Source organism: Solanum stenotomum, chromosome 8 (genome assembly GCF_019186545.1).
Source record: "Solanum stenotomum isolate F172 chromosome 8, ASM1918654v1, whole genome shotgun sequence".
Taxonomy (NCBI): Eukaryota; Viridiplantae; Streptophyta; class Magnoliopsida; order Solanales; family Solanaceae; genus Solanum; species Solanum stenotomum.
Genome location: NC_064289.1, coordinates 11,937,153 through 11,959,638, shown reverse-complemented (window position 1 = coordinate 11,959,638; position 22,486 = coordinate 11,937,153). Strand labels below are relative to the sequence as shown.

Here is a 22,486-nt window from a genome sequence, read left to right as displayed (position 1 = left end):
AGTTAGTATTATAAAATGAAGTACCAAACACATGGAGAAGTTTCTTTGTATCTTTTCATGATGCATAACATCAACCCGCGCAGACTCTTTATTTTCAATGTCGCACCCGTGTCGGATTCTTAAAGAATACACTACTTTTGGTGAATCCGACACGCATCCCTTTGACATTTTTGAAGAGTCCGAGCAACATAGACATCAACTCCCAGTCTAGCATTTTCTCGTTTCTCTTTCAGGTGAGTAACTCAAACACATATATATTTAATATTTCAAAGTATACCTCGACAACTCTAATCTACATTTGCGTTCATCTTCTTAAGGTCCAATAATGGATGAAAACAGAGAAAAAAAAGTCGTTGTACACAGAGGGAAATTTTTATTGATCTCAACCAAATGAACATTGCATTTATTCCAACTTATTTCTGAACTGAGATATGAAGTCATCACATCAAATCTAAAGATTGTCTATGTTGAAAGTTCAAAAAAGGATTTTAGGTTGTAAGGTGCTACAACATCTGGAGTTCCATTCCACAGTAATTCCGAGTATTTTTGGTAGGCTTGCTCAGAGGGATGAGAGGAGTCAAAAAACAAGTAATCTTTCACATTGTTACATAACTCATACTCTTTTACCTGCCTCTTCCCTCCACAACTAAGAATCCCTCGAAAGGGACCCGTTCCACAACAAGCCGTCTTTGATATCTTAAAACCTAAACAAAACAGAAAAAATTCACAAGTAAATTAAGACCGAGGAAACATTTTTTATATAACAACAAACATTTGACTCTGTGTTTTCTCTACATATATAGTTTGTGTAATTTCATTTTGTTTTGAACATTGCATCTACATTCTACTTTGTTAGCAGAGCCATGAAATTGCTTCTTCAGTTAAATCTATTGATCCGTTCTCGATTACAAGGTGGGAATTGAACCCTCACCAACAAGGTGAGAATTTAGCTAGTCAATCAGTTGAGCTACTAAGATTCTCCTCTATGATCAATTCTGGTTCTTTCTTTTTTTATGGTTTCTCCGCCTGTGTCTTTACCAGCATAGGAGTTCAACTAAATCTAGATTCTCACGGGGAGTGCTACATTGAGGGTAAAATTCTTTTTAACAAAGACAACTCTCTACTCAAATGCTCGAACTTGAGACCTCTAGTTGAGAATGAAAAAGTACTTACCATTCCACTAACTCCTATTGGAATGTCTTGGTATAATATCTATTCCTAAAATAAAAATACTTGATTTTGACTTCAATGAGGTAGAACATACCATATTTTGTTGGATTATTAAAGCTATCTGCAACTACTTTGAAGAAGTTGAATATTGTATACTTAAATCCAGGCAATTGCTTCTCTAGTTGTTTGACCATTTTTGGAAGAGCTGAATTAAACATTTTGGCCAAGTTTGTGGCCTTCTCCATGCAACTCCCATTTGTAACTCCTTTTTGAAGGTTGAAAGCCCTAACAGAAGGGAGACAACCTAATGGAGCCAAATTAAGCATCACAAACTTTCTCCCTCCTTCCTTGTAAATCCCCTGTTACATTGATAGATAGTAATATCTCAGTTAAGAAAAGGTAATAACCAATAATTAAGGTGAGTTATGAAAATATGATAGTTCACGTATGTTTTTGATCCTTATCTCTTTTTTCAAAGAATTATTTATAGCTTATTTAGCCAACGTTTTAGAAAGTCAAAAATTATTTTTTAAAAGAAAATTGAGGTTTTTGACATTTTTTTTTTTAGAAAACAAATAAGTACTTTTATGGCACACAACTGGGGTGGCAAAATGTGCAACCAAAACAAAGCTTGAGATCAAAGCCATTATTGGTTTGGTTTANTATAGAGTTAGAAATATATATATATATATATATATATATATATATATATATATATATATATATAGGTACTAGTGATGTGCATAATTATTAATAAAAAAAAATACTTGTATGCATCCACTATCCCTCTATGTAAAGAGTAAGCAAGTTTTTCAATTAATTGAAAGAGTGTGTGCTGGCTGACAATCATTACGTACTTACCAAACATGTTAAATCATGATGTAAAATCTTAATTATATTCAAAAGTCAACTCAGTTACGAAGGAATTAGAATTTGTGTTTCGGAACATATTAACATTTCTTCCATATATATATAGGGAAAAGGGTTTGAAAAAATACTTCAACTTTGGCCGACATTGCTGTTACGATACCAAACTTTGGAAAGGACCTTTTACCCCAGTACTATTTAATAGTGTATTTTAAAAGTATATATGTGTATACGTGGACATCATAAATATTGCATCATTTTAAATAGTAATGTGTCCATGTGGTAAAAGGTCCTCCATAAAGTTTGGTAACGTAACAACAATTTCGGTCAAAGTAGAAGTATTTTTCAGACTCTTTTCCCTTTAATATACCATGAGAATATGTCATTAAGGGTTAAATGAGAAAGTTGGACTTAAAATCTATAAATACAGAATTTTGTCGTTCATGATTAAAAAATAAAATGAAAAGAGGTAAAATTGTCCTTAAACTGTAAAAAAATATCAGCAGTAAATAGATTGATCTAAAAAGAGCTCTTGCCGTCAATAGTTTGATCCAAATGTTTTTATTGTTACTTAATAAGTCAAAAATATCATTTTTCCAAATAAGTAATTTTTTTTTTCTCTTTATAACACATATGTTTTCTAATGATGATTGTTTTTTATTAGAAAATGTTTATGATTTGGGTGCTTTTTTAAAAATAATTCAAATGGATTTTAGAAATTTGATTGATTTTTTTAAATAAAAATAAAAATTAATGATGTGGCCGAATCATTGTTCGCCCACGTGGAAAAAATGAGTTTGCAAAACTAGATGAATTTTTAGTTAACCCATAATGACATGAATTAGCTTTTTCTCAAAAGGAAATGACATAGGTGAACCAAACTTTTAACAGAGGGTATAAATGAGTTTTTTTCTCAAAGTTAAATGACATATATGAGTTTCCCTTTATTATTTAGTAATTCTATCTTTGCCTTTACCCTACATTTATTTAGTACCTCTATCTCGTACCCTTCTATTCTTGTAGGTTTATCATTCAAATTGTTGATGTGTAATATTATGTAGCAACGGAGAATGTAAAACATTGTATTCATTAAAACATTACATTACAATACAATACGATATATTATGAAACAATATGTAACAACCACTCAAACAAAACAACCACTCAAACAAAATGTAGGCATTAACAATTAATAGAATTGTCATCATGTTATGTTGAAAGTTCAAAAAAGGATTTTAGGTTGTAAGGTGCCACAACGTCTGGAGTTCCGTTCCATAGTAATTCCGTGTATTTTTGGTAGGCCTTCTCAGAAGGATGAGAAGAGTCGAAAAATAAGTAATCTTTCACATTGTTACATAACTCATACTCTTTTATCTGTCTCTTCCCTCCACAACTCAAAATCCCTCGAAATGGACCCGTTCCACAACAAGCCGTCTCTGATATCTTAAAACCTAAATAAAACAGGACAAAATCATCGGTGCATAATATATAATAATCAAACATAAAAATACTTGATTTTGAGTTTGAAGAGATAGAACATACCATATTTTGTTGGATTATCAATGCTATCAGCAAGTACTTTGAAGAAGTTGAATATTGTATACTTAAATCCAGGCAATTGCTTCTCTAGTTTTTTGAGCATTTCTAGGAGAGCTGAATTAAAAATTTTGGCAATGTTTGTGACCTCCTCCATGCAACTTCCATTTGTAACTCCCTTTTGAAAGTTGAGAGCCCTAATAGTAGGGATACAACCTAAGGGGCCCATATTAAGCATCACAAACTTTCTCCCTCCTTCCATATAAACTCCCTATTGCATTCATTTAAACAAAGCACAAACAAACGATCCGTCAGCGAGTTAATGACCTCCCCATTTATTAATCCAATTCAATTTGACATGCCCTTTTAAGCTGACCTAAACGTTAGGTTGATATAAAATCTAGATTGACATATCAGAAATCTTATTAAAATATTTTTTAAAATGTCTATTTTGTTTTAATACCATTAGACCTCAACATCTTTACATGTACAATATTGTGATATATAAAATTAATTACTCGATAATTCAATAAACCATAAAAAAAAATGAAGAAATTTAAAAACTGCATAAGAGTTGGGCGGGTGGAGCTATGACTCATTATCTAGTTCATTTTGACCAAGTCATTTCAACCCAAATAACAATTGAGCGGGTTAATAGGTCAATTGATTTAGGCTTACTTAAATTTAGTCCATTTGAGACGCCCAGGTCTAACTACTCTCTAGCCAAAACTCAACATATAGAAAATGGAAGTAACAATATGTGTTTGGTAAATTAGATCGAAAGAAATAGAAAAGACGAAAAATTAAGTTGATTACCTTTAAAACAGAAGTCAAATTGCCCATAATAATCTGTAGATATTCTTGATCGAAACTTGGAGAAGTCGAATTTGCTGCTAAATGGGCAAATACATCATTACTGCCGCTGCTAAAAAAATATACAGCATTGGCCAGGATTTTATGGGACTCTGTTTTCCCCACTTTCTTCTTCAACAGTTGTGTCACGTTTTCGAAATTTTTCAACTGAGTTTTAAGATCTATAACCTGTTCAATCGAAACCCAACATTTAAAGAAAAATTAAAAAATAATCCCATCTGATATTAAAGCAAACAAGAATTACTTAAAAGTAATTTTTTTATTTTTTTTATTCTCTGTGACAGCCCTCTGTCCTGCTGTGAGCACCGCTTTAGGTAAGTCATATGTGAGAGGCTCGACTCAGAAGAAATAGAAATGAGGATTTTTTTTCCTTGTTCATGCTGAGTCATTAAAAAGGACACATAAAATTGAAACAAGAATTACATAAAGTAATTAGTTAAAGGAAATAAATATTGTGACTTACAGAGCCACGACTGGTTTCAGCCAAGCAACCAGAACCGCCTGATGCAAAGTTTACACCATGAACCAAATGTTTCTTCTCAATTTCAAAATAGGACGGAATAAATGGCAAATTAGCATATTCAGCTGCAAAATACAACTAACTATAATTATGTTCAGGTCAGCTTGCGCAAAAGTTGATTATCTACTACCTCCCACTATTAAATACTTTTCAAGGAATATAATTGCCCAAAACGTGAATAAATTTACCTATAAAGTCAGGAATGAGGCGTCCATTGGAGTTCCTGCCAGTAGGGTACTTGAAGAATGATTCTCCATAAGGGAAATAATTTGCTTGGAAGGTAGCAGTGGTGTTGATGTAGTTATTATTTCCAGGATCAAAAATTGAATCACCAAACACGAAAAGGGCAGGTGCTTGATGAATATGGCTGCGAATACACAAAATTGGTGTGGCCAAATGTGCTACCAAAACAAAGATGCACAAGCTTGAGATCAAAGCCATTATTGGTATGGTTTATATTTACATAGAATTGGAAATATATATATAGAGTACTAAAGGTGTGCAGAATGATTAAAAAAACAAAAACGTGTCTGCATCAACTATCAACTCGACGTGAAAAAGTGTTGGCTGCCTGGCTATTATTTTTGGGTAGTAAACAAGTTAAAACATGATGTAAATTCTTATCTACCCTCAGTTTCATCTTATATGACCGTATTAATTAACGAAAGGTGGAGTTAAAAAAATAATTTTTTTTTTTAGAATTTGTGTTTTAGATATATTATATCATGTGATATAAGGAAAATACATCATTAAGGATTTTATCATTCTTCTTGAAAGATTTAAAAAATAAAATATAGTAGTACTCATCATATATATATATATATATATATATAAGTTGAAACAGAAGAAATATTGCTTCCACACTTAGACTGTTTGCTCTATAGGAAATACTCCCCCTTTTCTCTCGAAGAAAGAGATTTGTGCACATATGAATGGATCAGAAAGGAACTTGGTTTGTTCTCTATTTTGACAGGGTGAGGGCGATTGAATTATCCTATCGATGAGAAAGAGAAAAAAGATGTCAAGGCAAGTGATTTTTGCATTGTAGGAACAAAAACAGCAACACTATTTTGCTCTTTAATCTCTTCAGCGCTACCTTCGTAGAAAGGAATTAAGCACCAAACAAATTGTATAATTTGTGGTATTTTCATTGTTTACATAACTTCTTAACAAATGCCTTGATACCATAATATCTTTTTTATTTTTTAAACAATGATTTAAATTTCCCTTATTTTGAGCGTAAATTTGTGTAACAAAATTTAATATATACTACTCATCTCGATTCTCAATAACTCAATCACTACAACAAAAAAAAATATTTCATGATAGAATGGCAATGAGCTAATTGCTTTTAATTTAATTACTACTTAAAAAAATCACCTTTAAATATGCGTTGACAAAAAAATAATTACATTTTCACTATCAATTAAGAAAATGACCCACAAAAGAGCCAATTGTTTACTTTTTATCTTGCATATGTCTCTTCATCAATTATTGTTATGAACTAAGCTCTTTCTCTTTCTTTCTTTAATAGAGAGTACAATTATATACTCAGTTATTTTTACTTGTCCATTATGAACTATTTAACTTGACATGCTCCTTTAATGAGAAACAAATAGAATTATAATTTTTACTATATCGCTCTTTAAATATAATAAGTTTAGTGTTTTGGAAAATTCATATATTGAGAAATGACTATAGTTAATCATATATTATTATAAGTGGGAAGATCTTAACTTCAAAGTTGGATTACGATTTTATCCCTTCACTAAATTTAAATATTATTAAAAAACTAATCATATATTATTATAAGTGGAAGATCTTAACTTCAAAGTTGGATTACTATTTTACACCTTCACTAAATTTAAATATTATTAAAAAACTAACTAATAAAATATTAAATAATAATTATATGGTATCTGTCACGTCCCAAGCCTACACCCTGGGCGTGGCCGGCACTCGAGAACCATTGTTGGCCCCAAGCGAACCCTTGGCCTGACTTACTTACTCAGCGGAAGACTTTAAGCATTAAGAAAATAACTCAAATGCAAGATAGCTCAAATGTCTCAAACTTAACTCATACTGTTTTAGAAATAAACATTCAACTTAGCCAAAGTGGGAACTCAATTCTGAACATAAGTCAATAACAAAGTAAAGACAAATGAACTAACTGACTGTCTATCTATGCAACCTCTAATAACTGAGATGGATATCGGGACAAGACCCTCGATCATCCTAACAACTGAAATACTAAAACAGAAAGTAAATGAAAAATGAGCTCTTCGGAAAGCAAGGAGGCTCACCAACTGACTCTGAGTACTCAACCAGATCAACGTTGCACTGGATGTTGATCCTGGTTACCTGCATCTGTATCATAATACGATTCAGGCCAACTGTCATCAGTACATTGAATGTACGAGTATGTGAGTTGAAATGCTAAACATAACATAAATTTGAAAAGAGTCTGAAAGAAACACTTACCTGGGCTTTACTTAACTCAATTGTTTTCAATATAAAGCAGTGTAAATAAATGCAGCATAAAGAAAAGCTTTAAAACATGGTTTTCAACTCTGTGTATTTAGAAATACAATGATAACTTTGTATGTATGCAAAGATATAATATGAACTCTGTTTGTATATAAAAAAAAATACAAATATATCTGATGTATATAAAAATACAAAATACTATTGTGGGAGTTTCTCTAACCGACAACCATCACTTAAGATCTATAGTGATGATACATCGTTTTACCTCACGCTGCCAAGGACCATCCTATACTTTGCCGGGGTATAGAACCTAACTCACTAAGTGGATCCACTAGTCTATGCTAAAAAGCACTTAAAAAGTATGACTCTTTTCTACCCATGATGGCTACATGGTTTATGGGGGTTGTGGGTTATCTGAACGCTCCCCCATATCGGTGCTCAATAGTACTACTCCCAAAATATGATAGTAGCTCCTTATGTTTAAAAACATAACTTCCTGCTGTAGTTTGAGATAATTGCTCAAAACTTAGCTCAAAGGCTATCTTGGAAATCTCAGTTTCCTCTCTTGCTTAATTGTGAAAGCATTTACTCTTTACTGAAAAACTAGCTCAAAGGCTCTTTTGGAAATCTCAGTTTCCTTTCTTATTTAAATGTGAAAACATTTACTCTTTACTGAAAAAACTAGCGCAAAGGCTCTTTTGAAAATCTCAATTTCCTTTCTTGTTTAAATGTGAAAACATTTACTCTTTGGGAATACATAGTCCCGATATATTCTTTTGAAGAAAAGACTTCAATCTTTACTCTTTACTCAACTCAAAACTTAAGTCTTAAAACAAAGTTAAAACATTTATAAAAGACTTTTGAAAACTTTCTGAACTTCTCTTAACTTGACTCTTGACTTCTCTTGACTTGACTCTTAACTGATCCTTAAATTGAATTATGAATTCAAGGATTGAGATTTGTGATAGGACAGATCTCATGATGTTTAGGAATGATTTTAGATAGCTAAACATGAGAAAATATCAAGAAATCACATCTTGAAAGCTGGCCTGCGACGCGGAGATGTAATTAAATTTTTTGGTCGCAAAATCAATTTTGAGGCATAACAGTCCGTGACCGCTCCACGACACGAGGAGAAAATTTTCAAAACTGGGGAATGGGTCCGCGACGCGGACCTGGTACCCAGATTTGCCCGACTTGTTCTTTCTTCGTTTTCTAGCCCCAATTCACCTAATTTCGATTCTTTTTCTCCATATCTTTTTAGATTCAGGTACCCACAACATATACACAAGAATCTAACTCAAATCAACTCTAATAATAAGAACTCCTTAATCTCATCCCAAATTCAAGAACGAAAGCAATTCAAGAATACAACTCAGGAACATCAAATTCTCAATCTTTTTAGGACGAAATTACACTAAATAAAACATGTTTGGCGCGTGGGTGAACGAACCTAATGCTGTGTGAACTCACATACCTCTTAGGGATCAACCCTTGACGAAATCCACAATCAAACTTGAACGATCTTGACGAATCTTGCTTCTTCTTCTCTTTTCTCCTCTTCTTTTCTCTTCTCTCAAAACCCTAACTCTTTTTCCAAAAGCGTAAAATGACTAAGATCAGTTTAGACCCAAAAACGAAATAAAATAATTGGGTAAGGAAAAGACCATAATGCCCCTTTAAAATCCGGATTGGACATTTCCTTATTCCAACAGTCCAACTTCCAAAGGACATATCTCACTCATACAAACTCGGAATCGTGCAAACTTGGTGGCGTTGGAAAGATCATTCCGAGAGATTTCCTACCATATCTGGAAGTACTCCTAAATCATTCTGAGTTAGAAGTTATGGCCGTTTGAATTTGACCAAAAACTCACTTTTTCCTAACTTAAGTAAATTTCCAGATTTTCAGTCTTTCCAAAAATGGCTATTTCCAATTCTTTAACTTCTTCCTAGACATTTCAATTTGTGAGATGTTACAGTATTAATCCATTATATTTCTAGATAGAATCAATTCACGGAATTCTAAAATGGAGTTTGGTAGATGAAGTGTTATTATTGAAAAAAACTAATTAATAAAATATTAAATAATAATTATATGGTATTAATCCATTATATTTCTCTATAGAATTAATTCACGGAATTCTAAAATTTAGTTAGGTAGATGAAGTGTTTCGTAACAAGAAAAGGCAGTAAATTATATCTTTTAAAAACTGAAATATCCTTAAACATTAAACAACAAAATGTCCTTTAAATTACCAGACTTCTTAATATGGCACACGTATTTAGATTTTAGTGAGAAACTTTACATATCCCAACTTTAACCAATCTGATTCTCATATATGTTATGTATTTCATCAAATTTTAAATGACTTTTATAATTCCTGACTCATAATTATATATACCAAAAAGTTTTTTTCAAAATCACTTTATATTAATGCATACACTTTGTTATTCCGATGTATAATTGTTGATGGATGATTATTGGTGGATGTAATTATATTGCTCATCACAGTTACTTTATGTTAATGCATACACTTAGTTATTCTAATGTATAATTGTTGATGGATGATTGCTGATGGATGTTATTGTTCATCATATTCAACAAAAAAGAGGTAAATATATTTATGCTTTTGTTAGTTAGAATTGTTTCTCTCTTGAATTTTTGTTATTTAAAAGTTTTAGAATTCATTAGCTATTTTATTGTTTTTAGTCTACTCTATTTCATCTTATTTTTGAATATTTGTGGAATGAACATAATGTACATCTGAAGTTGTACAATTTATTGTGATGCTATAATAATGTAATAGATATTGATAAATTTTTATATATTCTCTTCAAACATTATATGACATCTTCACAACTAATAACTCATGTGAAATCTACGTATCAAAATGATAGAATATCTTAAAACTCTTTGATATGATTGTCGGGAAAATGCATAAGTACCCCCAACCTATGCCCGAAATCTCAGAGACACACTTATACTATACTAAGGTCCTATTACCCCCGAACTTATTTTATAAATAATTTTCTACCCCTTTTCGGCCTATGTGGCACTATCTTTGATGTTACACTCCTTCCCTTTTGATTACTTAATTTTATGAATAATTATTTATACATATTGTAATTGTATTTAAATCATTTACAAATATTTATACTAAGTAGCGTGAAATACACGCATATTTTCTATTATAAAATTCATTTTTTCTAATTATATAGAAATCTTGTAGTAATTACAAGGGACAAACGTGCAACACACATTTCCAAAAACTAGTATAATAATAAAGATAAATTATGAATTAAGTGATAAATTATCTCTTGATTTTTAAACTCGACAAGCAAAAAATGGATAACTATTTTTAGTATAGTGGATAAGTAAAAGTGGCCGGAGAGAGTACGTTAATTTGCACTCATTTTGAGATCATAATTCATATGAAATTGGATTTTATTCCAATTTCATTATTTCTATAATATTTCTTGTGATTTGGCTTGATTCTGATTCATTTCTTTATACCATATTGGAGTAGCATGTTTGCTTGTAGAAGTTCTTTTAGTTAGGTTAAAATGTCACAGAGGAATAGTCACTTGAATAATAATGATTAATGGGCATGATTCATTTCTTTATACCATAACATTGTTTAAATAATATATATTGTTAGTAACGTGTACCTTACTAACTCTCCTTTCTTAAAATAGGTATTATTACTTTAAAAAAAAAAATCAAGAATAAATTAGAGTTGTATATTATTAAATTAAAATGCCAAACACACGGAGAAATTTTATATCTTCAGATGAAGCATATGGATATGGTCAATATGAGCAAAGAGATAGTTTACCTCGTCCTTTTTCTTGTTCTGGGGGCTATGGTCTATTTCCTCCTCCATATACTTGTTTTCTTCTTTCATTTACAGGTTGGAGTCAATGCCTAAACCCCCACAAACTATTGGGTACGAAAGTGATTAGGGCGTCATACGGAAAATTTTAATTGCAAATTAAGAAGGTGATAAATTAGATGACAAATAAAGCTATACTAAAAGACATAATCTATATATTTATATAAAGGAGGATCACAAGTCTGTTGATGTGGCATACCTCATTGATCAAGAAATGAATTTATCTATTTTCTCAAATTTTTAGATTTTCTTTCCATTTTTTAATTTAAATAAATTACAAATATATTAAATATGACAGATTAATGTAAGTGTCGTTTTATTAGTGTTGTTTAAAAACGTCTTGCACAAACATTGCCATATTAAAAGTTTAAAAGCATCTTCCAAAAACGTTGTCATATTCAAATTAAACGTCTTACCATTTATTTACACATTTAATATTATTCTAAATCCATAAAAACTACCTCATTTGCTGAAAGCTTATTTTTACTTTATTTTTACATTACTTTCATCTTCTTCCTTCTTCAAGTTTCATTTTCCTTATTAGACATATATTTTTTCCTACTATAATTTCCTTCTCATGTCTTTTTTATCCTTCATTTGCTCACACTTTTATGCTATTATTTGTATTGATTTCACAAACATACACTAATATATATTTTATTCCTTTTCATGTTCTATAAGGAGCAATTTATGATTCAAAATTGGGACCCTATAAAAAAAAAGGTGACTACACAAGAAGGTGTCACGACCCGAGTCTACACCCTGGACGTGGCCGGCACTCAAGAACCATTGTTGGTCCCCAAGCGAACCCTTATCTGGGCTGACTACAAGCGGAAGACTAACTTAAGCATGCAAAAACTTAAAACTGAAATATTAAATACAAACTTTAAGTCCAAAGAAAACTCTGTATAATAAAGTATATACAACTTACCATAAAAAGGCAACTTAAGTCTTTAAAACATTTAATAAAATAAATGAATAATACAGACTTCTCAACTATACTTACTATCTATGAAGCCTCTAACTGATAAAATTGGAAGTCGGGACAAGATCCACGACATCCTAACAACTGATATAATTGAAAGGTAAATGAAATCCTCCGGAAGCAAGGAGGCTCACCATAGCTAACTCGAACTCTCAGATGAATCAACGAAGCTCTTGTTGATGATCCTGAATACCTATGTCTGCATCATGAGAAAATGCAGGCCAAATGGCTCAGTACGTGGAATGTACGAGCATGTAAGGGGAATTCTAAAACATAAACATAAGATTGAAACTTGATAAAAAGGAAACATACTTACCTCTTGTCAAACTTACTCAACTCAAGGAATACTCAAGGATACTCAAACTTACTCAACTTATAAGTACTCAAGGATAAGATACTCAACTCAGAGATAAGATACTCAACTCAAAGATATGTTATTCGACTCTGGGTACTCAACTCTAGATACTCAACTCAATATGACTGAACTCATTTCAATATAAAACAATTTAAAATAAGTGCAATATAAAAAACAAACTGTTTAAAAACATCCTGTAAACTCTGTGTGTATGCAAGGATATAATATAACTCTGAAATGTATGTAAAAATACAATAAACTGATGTATATAAAAATACAATAACTTCTGTGGGAGTTTCTCTAACCGACAACCATCACATAAGAGCTATAATGATGATACAACGATCTACCTCACACTGCCAATGCATCCTATACCCTGCCAAAGGTATAGGACTTGAACTACTAAGTGGATCCACTAGTCTATTGTGAAAAGGATTCATCTAAAAAGTATGACCCTTTTCTACCCATGGTGGCTACATGGTTTATGGGGGCTGTGAGTTGTCTGAACTCTCCCCCATATCAGTGCTCAGTACTACTCCCAAAAATATACTAGCTCTTATGTTTTAAAAACATACTTCTTTCTGCTGATTTGAGATAATTGCTCAAAAACTTAGTCAAAGGCTCTCTTGAAAATCTCAGTTTCCTCTCTTGCTTCATTTAGAAATCGATTACTCTTTTCTGAAAACTAGCTCGAAAGCTCTTTGGAAATCTCAGTTTCCATTCTTATTTAATTATGAAAACATTTATAAACTCTTCGGGAATACTTAGTCCCCATATACTTTTGAAGAAAAGGACTTCAAACTTTACTCTTTACTCTTTACTGAACTCAAAGCTTTAAGTCTTAAAACAAAGTTTAAACATTTGTAAAAGACTTCTTAAGATATGGTTCATGCCGAATTATGGACATGAACGACTCAATGCAAGGTTTTCAATAACCATACATAGAACTCAAATACTTGAAACTCAAGAACTTCAATGATGCTACTCATTTCAAGAATGCTCAACTCAGAGGGTTCATGCGTAATTATGAGCATGAACGACTCAACTCAAGGACTCAAAGATACTTCTCTTCTCAAGACTACTCGACTTGTAGGGTTCATGCGGAATTATGGGCATGAACAATTCAACTCAAGTACTCAAAGATGTTTCTCAAAAGGGATTAGTAACTCAACACTTAAAGGCTTAGAACTTGAAGATACCACTTCTCTAAAAGATGCTCAACTTACGAAGTTCATGCGGAATTATGGTCATGAAACAACTCGACTCGATGGTCTACATAACTACATGGAACTCATGTATACGACCCTTCTCATTCTCTTGCTTACTTCCTCAAAACTTAGTTCAAATCGATAGTTGATCTCAAAGGATTCACAATTGAACTCAAAGGTTTTCTTGAACCCTACTCTTAATTCTCTCTTGAATGTGAATTATGAATTCAAGAGTTATAGTTCATGATAAGAAAGATCTCATGATGACAAGGTAGACTCATGACTACATTATTCTCACTCTCATACTCACTTGTTCGAGTCTTGAAACAAGTTATTAGAAATTGTAGAAGACTCCTCAAAAGGACTTAAAGGACTTTCTTAGAATGTCTGAAAGAATTCTCAAAAACTTAACTCTTAACTCTACCTTGAATTTGAATTATGGATTCAAGGGTTATGTTTTAGAATGTAGGGCCTCTCAATGATTTAGGAGGGTTAAGATAGTTGATCACAAGAACGGGAGAAGACCCAAATTAAAGAACACTGGCGTGACGCGGAGATGGAATTAAATCTCTGATCGCAAAAATAAATTTTGAGACAATGGACTCCGTATCCTCTTCGCGACGCGGAGAGGGGGTACTTTTCGGGGGACTGAATGTTTAAAACACCTCTGCGACACGGAGCTGGGCACATATTTTTGCCCGATCTTTTCTTCCTCTCTCATACTCGAATCAACTCACACCTACTGCAATTCTAAGGTCAAATTTCACGAATTCTTTTAACCCAAAACAATTTCAGCGAAACCCACACAAGGAACAATCAATTAACTCATCTTATTTGCAAACCCTCGCCTCTAGTACTCAATGAGAACTTCATTATCAAAGAACGAAGCACAAACCTCAAGAACTCAATAAGATTATCAATATTGGCTAAAACTTCAGAATTTCTCAAGAACTTAATAATTCAATCTCAAAAACGAATTCAAGGATAGAATTAAACATGATTGGCGTGAGGGCGAACAAACCCAACACTATGAAAGCTTACATACCTGAATGAATCATATTATTGAAGAACTTGAAGGAAAATCTGGAAAGAAGAACCCTAGCCTTCACTTTTCTTGAAATGCTTGAGCATAGAATCTTTGGAGTGAATGAGAGGGTTTTGATTTAAGAAAACTGATTTTCTACACGTTTAGGGCAATTTAGATGACCTTCTAGGGTTTTTAAGACTAAAATACCCCTAATGAAATAATTAAAATGAGCTGGGAGTGGAATTATTTTTCACCAGGTAGTGAGGTCCGTATTGGCTCCGCGTCGCGGAGCTGCTGCCAGGTTTGCGCGACGTTAGTAAATCAGTCATAACTTCTTACTCAGAACTCGGAATTGAGAAAACTCAGTGGCGTTGGAAAGAGGACTCGAAGGGCTTTAATTTTCTATCTTGTAGGTCACCTAACTCATCCTGTGCTAGGAGTTATGGTCATTTGAAGTTGACCCAAAACTTAAGAAAACTTAGGAATGACTTGGATGCTTTTTCTTAGGTTCTTCTTGGAACTTAAGGTGCTACATCTAGTGACTTTAACACTCACGAAAAATTAAATTCCTTGGTAAAAACTTACTCACTACGAATGATGGTTCGAGTCTTATCTCAAAAATTTTCTGGGGTGTTACAGAAAGTGAGAGATATGTTTCAAATATAAATTGCATAAATCTATATATTTAATTATATGAGAAAACATATTTTGAATTTATATCCAGAATTATTTTAAAGTCAAATTAAAAGAACTTTTCTTTTGCATAATATGTCAAAACGTTTTAATTTGTATTATCTTATTTTTTTTTGTTTAAAAATGTCTCCAATTTATTATTTTGAATAAGTTGACGACATTTTAAAAAAGAGAAATGAAGTTGTTTCTAATGTCAATTGCATTAATTTGTGTATTTAATTATATTAGATATATATAATGTAAACTACGTAAATTTGTGAATATAATCATATATAAGGTATTATATTTTATAGATGTATTCACAACTTCTGATAAAGTAATATTAGTAGAAGAAAAAAATGGAGAGTTCATCTTAATGACAACCTAGGAGGAGAAGGACAAAAGATAAGAAAATAAAAATGAGAAAAATAAAAGGAATTACATACATTTTTTCTTTCCTTTTTTTACAAAAACAAATAAAAGAAATTTTCTTAGTCTTGGGAGATGAATTAGAATTTAGAGGGAAAGCATGGAGGATAAAGAAATGAGAAAGAGAAAAATAAGAGGGCCAAAAAAGTAAAAAATAAAAACTGCTTTTAATTTCTCTTTAGAATACCTGTCAAAACTTTTTAATTGGTGTCTTTTTCTCTTTTTCATTTTTTACATTTCCTTCTTTTTCCTTAATTCTTTTTTGTTTATTTATTTTACATTTTTCTGATTTCTTAATAATAAAAATGAGAAAATTCAAAAAGTACAAAAGAGGAGTAAAGTGTAGATTATCTAAATTTATAAATACTAAATTTTTATATTTATACTACTTACAATAAAAAATCTGAAACTGAGCGAATTGGCAAAAAAATTATTTATTTGAAGTTGTCGGCGATAAAAATATATTTTATCCGATTATATTTAGAATGTAGACACTGCGAGTGAAACATGAAGAAAATTGAAATTAACATTTTGTTTCCTCTATTAAGTGGTTGCCTTCATATCGTCGATTATATATGAATCACATCATATACAAGTAAAGACTCATTAAAATTAACCATTTTTAAATTTTATTGAAGTACCAGAGACGTATAAGAATTTTTTTTTGGATAAATTATTGATGATGCTTCACTGGAAAATTTAGAAAAGACAGTTCTTTGATGATTTTAAAATGAAACTTTATCAAAATAATTTGAAAGGAAATTTTTTTCATAGTTCTTTAATTATAATGACAACACAATTTTGTTAAGGATGAACAAGGTAAAAGTTTCATCACATGTATATTTTTCTTTATTAGTATTATTTATTATTTTTATCAAAAAAAATATTTATTGCTAGATGATATATTAAAATATTAAGTATACATAGTTGTAGTTACAACATCAAAAAAAATTTGCCTTCAAATTAGTTTTTTTAAAGGGAAAATGCATAAGTACCCCCCAGCCTATACTCGAAATCCCAGAGACACACCTAACCTTTACTAAGGTCCTANGGTAATAGGACCTTAGTAAAGGTTAGGTGTGTCTCTGGGATTTCGGGCATAGGCTGGGGGGGTACTTATGCATTTTCCCTTTTTTAAAACTAATTTAAAACAATTAAATTATATTTTGATAAAATATATGTTAAATTATATTTTAATAAATTATATGTTAAGTTATATTTTAAATTATATGTTATGACATATTGTCTTGCACATATCCTTTGAGATAATTGTTAGTGAATCTTGAACATTAATGTTAATATTTACAGAAATGATTTTGTAACGTCTTGAAAAATGACATACATGTATAAGACTATAAATTATGTTTTTATGTGAAAATTTTTGTTTGAGTTTTCATGATAATTTGATTATTGTAAAAGTCTTTAATATAATATGGTTTTGACACTTTTTTCCGTAGGCTTTCACTATTATTTTGTTGAGATATTTTATTTTATTACTTATGAAATTATGTTTTGATTTGACCTTTTATTTTAGTTTTTTGAAATTTTAAGTATTTCAAAATGTCTTTGACATGAATTTTACTCTCATGTTTGGCAAATATAAGGGTCGGTAAGTAACCACAAATCCTTCTTACAATCAACGTTCTTAAAATTAAAGAGTTAATAAACTAGTGTGCTTAGACCATCTTTTCTCAAATAATTTTTTAATATAAAGTCAATCTCTTGAATATTAATTTATGATTGAAATATTAGAAAACGACTATTTTATAAAATAAGTAAGAAAATTTATGATCGCGCGAAGTCTTTAAACGACTAATAAAAAGCATAAAAATTGTTGAGAGAAAATCTCCACATGAGCAAAAGTCTTTAAACGACTAGATTGTGCATGCTATTGTGTTGTTGAAATGAGAAGACGTCTTTAATTATAGAGTTCAAATTTTTTTCCTTAAGGAAAAAATAAATCAAATATGGAAAAGAATTATATTTTCCTTTTTGAAAAAGTTCAAGCATTTATGATGATACTTTGACTTTCCTTCAAAAGAAAAAAAAACTTCAAATAAGGTAAAAAAATCATAACAAAACCTTAACACAGTCCACTATCATGGACATTGGAAAAAAAAAAGATATTGTCAATATGCCTCAAAATTAGAGTGAGACTTGATTGACATTCGACTTTAATGAACCGTCAAGTCTAAAATTGCATTGAAATCAAAAACTGAAATTCATACTTGGCTAAGTCAATCACCTATTGGATAATATGTACGAGCTAGCTCTATACGGTGAGAGAATTCGAAAACGATTATAACTTCATTTGATATAGTTATGTAATTGTTTATTAAATTTATTACATATAATTATTAAAAAAATAACTGAGTGATTTAATTTCAAAATATTATAATCTCAAAAATTTATTACATAAAATCAGCTTTCGACTACTTTTCTCTATCAGATTTTATAGCTATCATCTATGTGTAAAGACCGTTGGCTGGCTGAAGTCGATGCCATGAAGCTCTTCTTTTTTTTTGTGTGTGACAGCAATTGATCAAGTTGTAGAAACTGTGCCATTTAAAAAAAAAAAAAAAAAAAACATTTGTGTAAGAGGGAATATCTAAAAGTGAATTTTTCACCTGAAGTACAACATTAAGTATCAGGTTTGCGAGTTTGATTATAGTTGAACTTCATGTGTGTTTTTCATCACAAACTACGAATTCTCAGAAGATAAACATCAATGGTTCAAAGGTATGCTCAATCCTAATCCAGAAAGATCGTTTCTGGTAACAACCAAAAACTAATTGGAAAACGAATGTCTTCACGGATATATACTGGCCGGTATGTGTTACTTCGAAATTACTGCAAATCAGGTTTTAAAAATCATTTGCCCAACATGTTCTTCGTTTTCCTTATAAGTAAAATGAAGGCAGAAAACGATTGTTTTTGTTCATCAACAATATTTTTTTTAACTTTGGTTTTTGCCAAGGATATGATGACATCTGATGAGTGCCCGGCTCTTGACTAAAGTTAGTATTCCATCATCTTTATTGGGCCGCTTCTCTTATCACAGTTTGGCTTTAGACGACCAACTTTATTGAGCAGCCCCTAAATACAACAGAGATCAAAAGAAAGATTGCTGTTGAACAAAGTAACTTAAAACAAATTAAAGAACATTCACTCACAAATAATCCTTCTCCAATTGCATACACAACTTGCATGACAACTGAGACATGAAGTCATCTCATCAAATCTAAAGTTTGACTCCTCATAAGTTGAACACAACAAGCACAAAAAAAATTACTAGAGATCAAGCTTTTTACATTATTTGTTCTTTCCTTTAGTGGGCTTTAACAAAAGAATTCCACAAATGCCACCATCAGGTTATGTTGAAAGTTTAAAAAAGGATTTTAGGTTGTGAGGTGCTACAACGTCTGGAGTTCCATTCCACAACAATTCTGTGTATTTTTTATAGGCCAGTTCACTGGGATGAGCAGAGTCGAAAAATAAGTAATCTTTCACATTTTTACATAACTTGTACTCTTCTACCTCCCTCTTCCCTCCACAACTATGAATCCCTCGAAATGGACCAGTTCCACAACAAGCCGACTCTGATATCTTCAAACCTAAACAAAACAGAACAAAATCATAAGTAAATTGAGACTAAGGAAACATTCTTTTTATTTGTGTGATTTCATTTTGTTATGATTATTGCATCTACATTCTACTCTGTTAGCAGAACCATGAAATTTCTGCTACAGTGTTTAAACTGAATAGAAATAGACAACCTATTTATGATTTATGTTTTATCTTTCTATGATCAATTCCAATTCTTTCTTTTACTTTATTGAAAGTTTTTCATGGTGTAGACTATATCCAGGTTCACACCATGAAGTTCTACATTGGGGGTTATGCATTCCTTAACAAAGGTGACTTCATACCATTGTTCAAACCTGAGAACTCTGGTTAAAGATAAAAAAGTACGTACCTCTCCACTTATTCATGTTGGTACTTATCGTACACTAGTACTCTTGGTATAATAGTTATTCTTTCATAAATCAACGGTGCCCAATATATAATCAAACATATAAATACTTGATTTTGAGTTCGAAGAGATAGAACACACCATATTTTGTTGGATTGTCAATGCTATCTACAAGTACTTTGAAGAAGTTGAATATTGTATACTTAAATCCAGGCAATTGCTTCTCTAGTTGTTTGAGCATTTCTGGGAGAGCTAAATTAAACATTTTGGCCAAGTTGGTGGCCTTCTCCATGCAACTTCCATTTGTAACTCCAATTTGAAGATTGAGAGCTCTCATTAAAGGGAGACAACCCAATGGACCCAAATTAAGCATCACAAACTTTCTCCCTCCTTCCTTGTAAATTCCCTGTAAACAAAGTACAAAGAGTTGGCCTAACCTGTCCATTTGACACACCTAGATAAAAACTACAACTAGTAAATGAAATAGAAAAGATCAATATTACCTTTAAAACAGAAGTCAAGTTGCCCATTGTTACAGAATATTGTAAATATATTCTATTACCTTATATAGATAGGAGATATCTATAGGAATCATAAGAGATATGTAGGATATTTTCTTACCTTTGTTGATGCTTCTTTCTAGTGTATATATACATGTAATGTTGATATAATAAATAAGAAATACAGTTCTGCAAACTACACCCATAATCATCTGTAGATATTCTCTATCGGAATATGGAAAAGACGAATTTGCAAATAAAGGGGCAAACATATCATTATCGGCAGTGCTAAAAATATATACAGCATTGGAGAGGATCTGTTTGGACTCTGTTTCACCCACTTTCTTCTTCATCAGTTGTGCCACATTTTGGAAATATTTCAATTGAGTTTGAAGATCTATAACCTATCAAATGGAAACCAACATTTTTTTTTATAAAAAAAAAAGTCCATCCAATATCAAATTAAAACAAGAATTACATAAAAGTAATTAGTTAAAGGAAATATTGTCACTTACAAAGCCACGAGCAGTTTCAGCCAAACAACCAGAACCACCTGATGCAAAGTTTACTCCATGAACGAAAGGTTTCTTCCCAATTTCAAAATACGGCGGAATAAGTGGCAAATTAGCATATTCAGCTGCAAAATACAACCAATTATAATTGTGTTCAGGTCAGCTTGCGCATAAGTTGATTATCTACTATCTACCACAATTACATACTTTTCAAAGAATAGGCGAAAACGTGAATAAATTTACCGATAAAATCAGGAATGAGGCGTCCATTGGAGAACCTGCCAGTAGGGGGCTTGAAGAATGATTCTCCATACGGCAAATAATTTGCTTGGAAGTGAGCAGTGGTGTTGATGTAATTATTATTTCCAGGATCGAAAACTGAATCACCGAATACGAAAAGGGCAGCTTGATAAGGTTTTTCATGGCACACAATTGGTGTGGCAAAATGTGCTACCAAAACAAAGATGCACAAACTTGAGATCAAAGCCATTAGAGTTTGTGAAAGATCAATTACTTGGATATATTAATTTGGTTTATGTTTGCATAGTATATATATTTCCATAAAGCATATGGATATTGTCACGCTTTAAAATTAGAGTGAAACGTAAGTGGCACCAGATTTTAATTGATTGTTAAGTGAATCCTGAATCTTACTAACTGAGAAAATAATTTAGTTGAGTTACCTAAATCAATAAGCCAACGTATAAGTATTTTAAGTGATAGAACTATCATTTTAAGTCCAAATCACAAAAACTGGAATTAAAAATCACCTACTTGGCTAAGTCATGACACATGAGCCTCTAAAAGAAAAGGAAAGTATGGTCGGTTACTAGTTGATATTATTGTTTTATACAAAATTTGGCGTGTAGGCAATCTTTTTCTTCCCTTTGGATTGCTTCAATTTCATTTTATTCAACATTAGTAATAAACAAAATATAGAAATCATTGAATTTGTTTGCTGATTAATTTGACACGACATTGTTTGATTAAATATGAAATATAATATATTAACTTGACTTAGTTATATAGCAAAATAATATATTGGTGGTAAACGCAAAAAAAAAAAATCCTATTTCAAAAAATTGAAATGAACAAAATATTTTTGAAATACAAAAGTCAAATATTCTAATCTAAGAGCATTCGAATATCAAATTTTGACTTGATTTGGTATTGAAGAAAAAAGAGAGGAAAATTACACAAATTAGATACACTAGGCAAAATATTTATTCAAATTGTACTCAATTCAATATATTTAATTATTTACCCTTATTAGACTCACTACTTAAATAATTTACTGTCACGACCCAGACAATCGTGATTGGCATCCACACTAACTCTCCGGTGGGAGAATCATTACGACAACCCAAACTAACAACTCAACCAAAATACTAAGGCATTTAAGTTACGGAAGCAAGTTAAATAGCTAAAAATTGAAGTTCCCATAAACTTCCAAATGATCTAACAACTAAACAATGC

At 31.3% G+C, this 22,486-nt stretch overlaps 2 protein-coding genes across 2 annotated transcripts; both read right to left on the bottom strand.

Moving 5' to 3' along the window:
- Window positions 1-373: 373 nt before the first annotated feature.
- On the bottom strand, window positions 374-5,407 carry LOC125872132 (GDSL esterase/lipase 5-like). Its single transcript, XM_049552811.1, has 5 exons — window positions 5,155-5,407; window positions 4,910-5,031; window positions 4,390-4,614; window positions 1,265-1,529; window positions 374-704 (listed from the first exon to the last, which is right to left on the bottom strand). Exons 1-5 carry the CDS (start codon window positions 5,405-5,407, stop codon window positions 463-465), a joined length of 1,107 nt encoding a protein of 368 aa, XP_049408768.1. The 3' UTR covers window positions 374-462.
- Window positions 5,408-19,397: 13,990 nt separating this feature from the next.
- LOC125872133 (GDSL lipase-like) lies at window positions 19,398-21,500 on the bottom strand. The gene is made up of 6 exons (XM_049552812.1): window positions 21,254-21,500; window positions 21,014-21,135; window positions 20,706-20,902; window positions 20,502-20,529; window positions 20,140-20,404; window positions 19,398-19,639 (listed from the first exon to the last, which is right to left on the bottom strand). Exons 1-6 carry the CDS (start codon window positions 21,498-21,500, stop codon window positions 19,398-19,400), a joined length of 1,101 nt encoding a protein of 366 aa, XP_049408769.1.
- Window positions 21,501-22,486: the final 986 nt, after the last annotated feature.

Bases quoted from the DNA above. Each gene is read 5' to 3' on its own strand.
- LOC125872132 (XM_049552811.1), bottom strand. From the start codon at position 5,407: ATGGCTTTGATCTCAAGCTTGTGCATCTTTGTTTTGGTAGCACATTTG. The intron at 4,615-4,909 runs GTAAGTCACAAT...TCGATTGAACAG, and splicing joins CTGAAACCAGTCGTGGCTCT to GTTATAGATCTTAAAACTCA. The intron at 705-1,264 runs GTATGTTCTACC...TGTTTTGTTTAG, and splicing joins TAATAATCCAACAAAATATG to GTTTTAAGATATCAAAGACG.
- LOC125872133 (XM_049552812.1), bottom strand. From the start codon at position 21,500: ATGGCTTTGATCTCAAGTTTGTGCATCTTTGTTTTGGTAGCACATTTT. The intron at 21,136-21,253 runs GTAAATTTATTC...TGTATTTTGCAG, and splicing joins CCTCATTCCTGATTTTATCG to CTGAATATGCTAATTTGCCA. The intron at 19,640-20,139 runs GTGTGTTCTATC...TGTTTTGTTTAG, and splicing joins TGACAATCCAACAAAATATG to GTTTGAAGATATCAGAGTCG.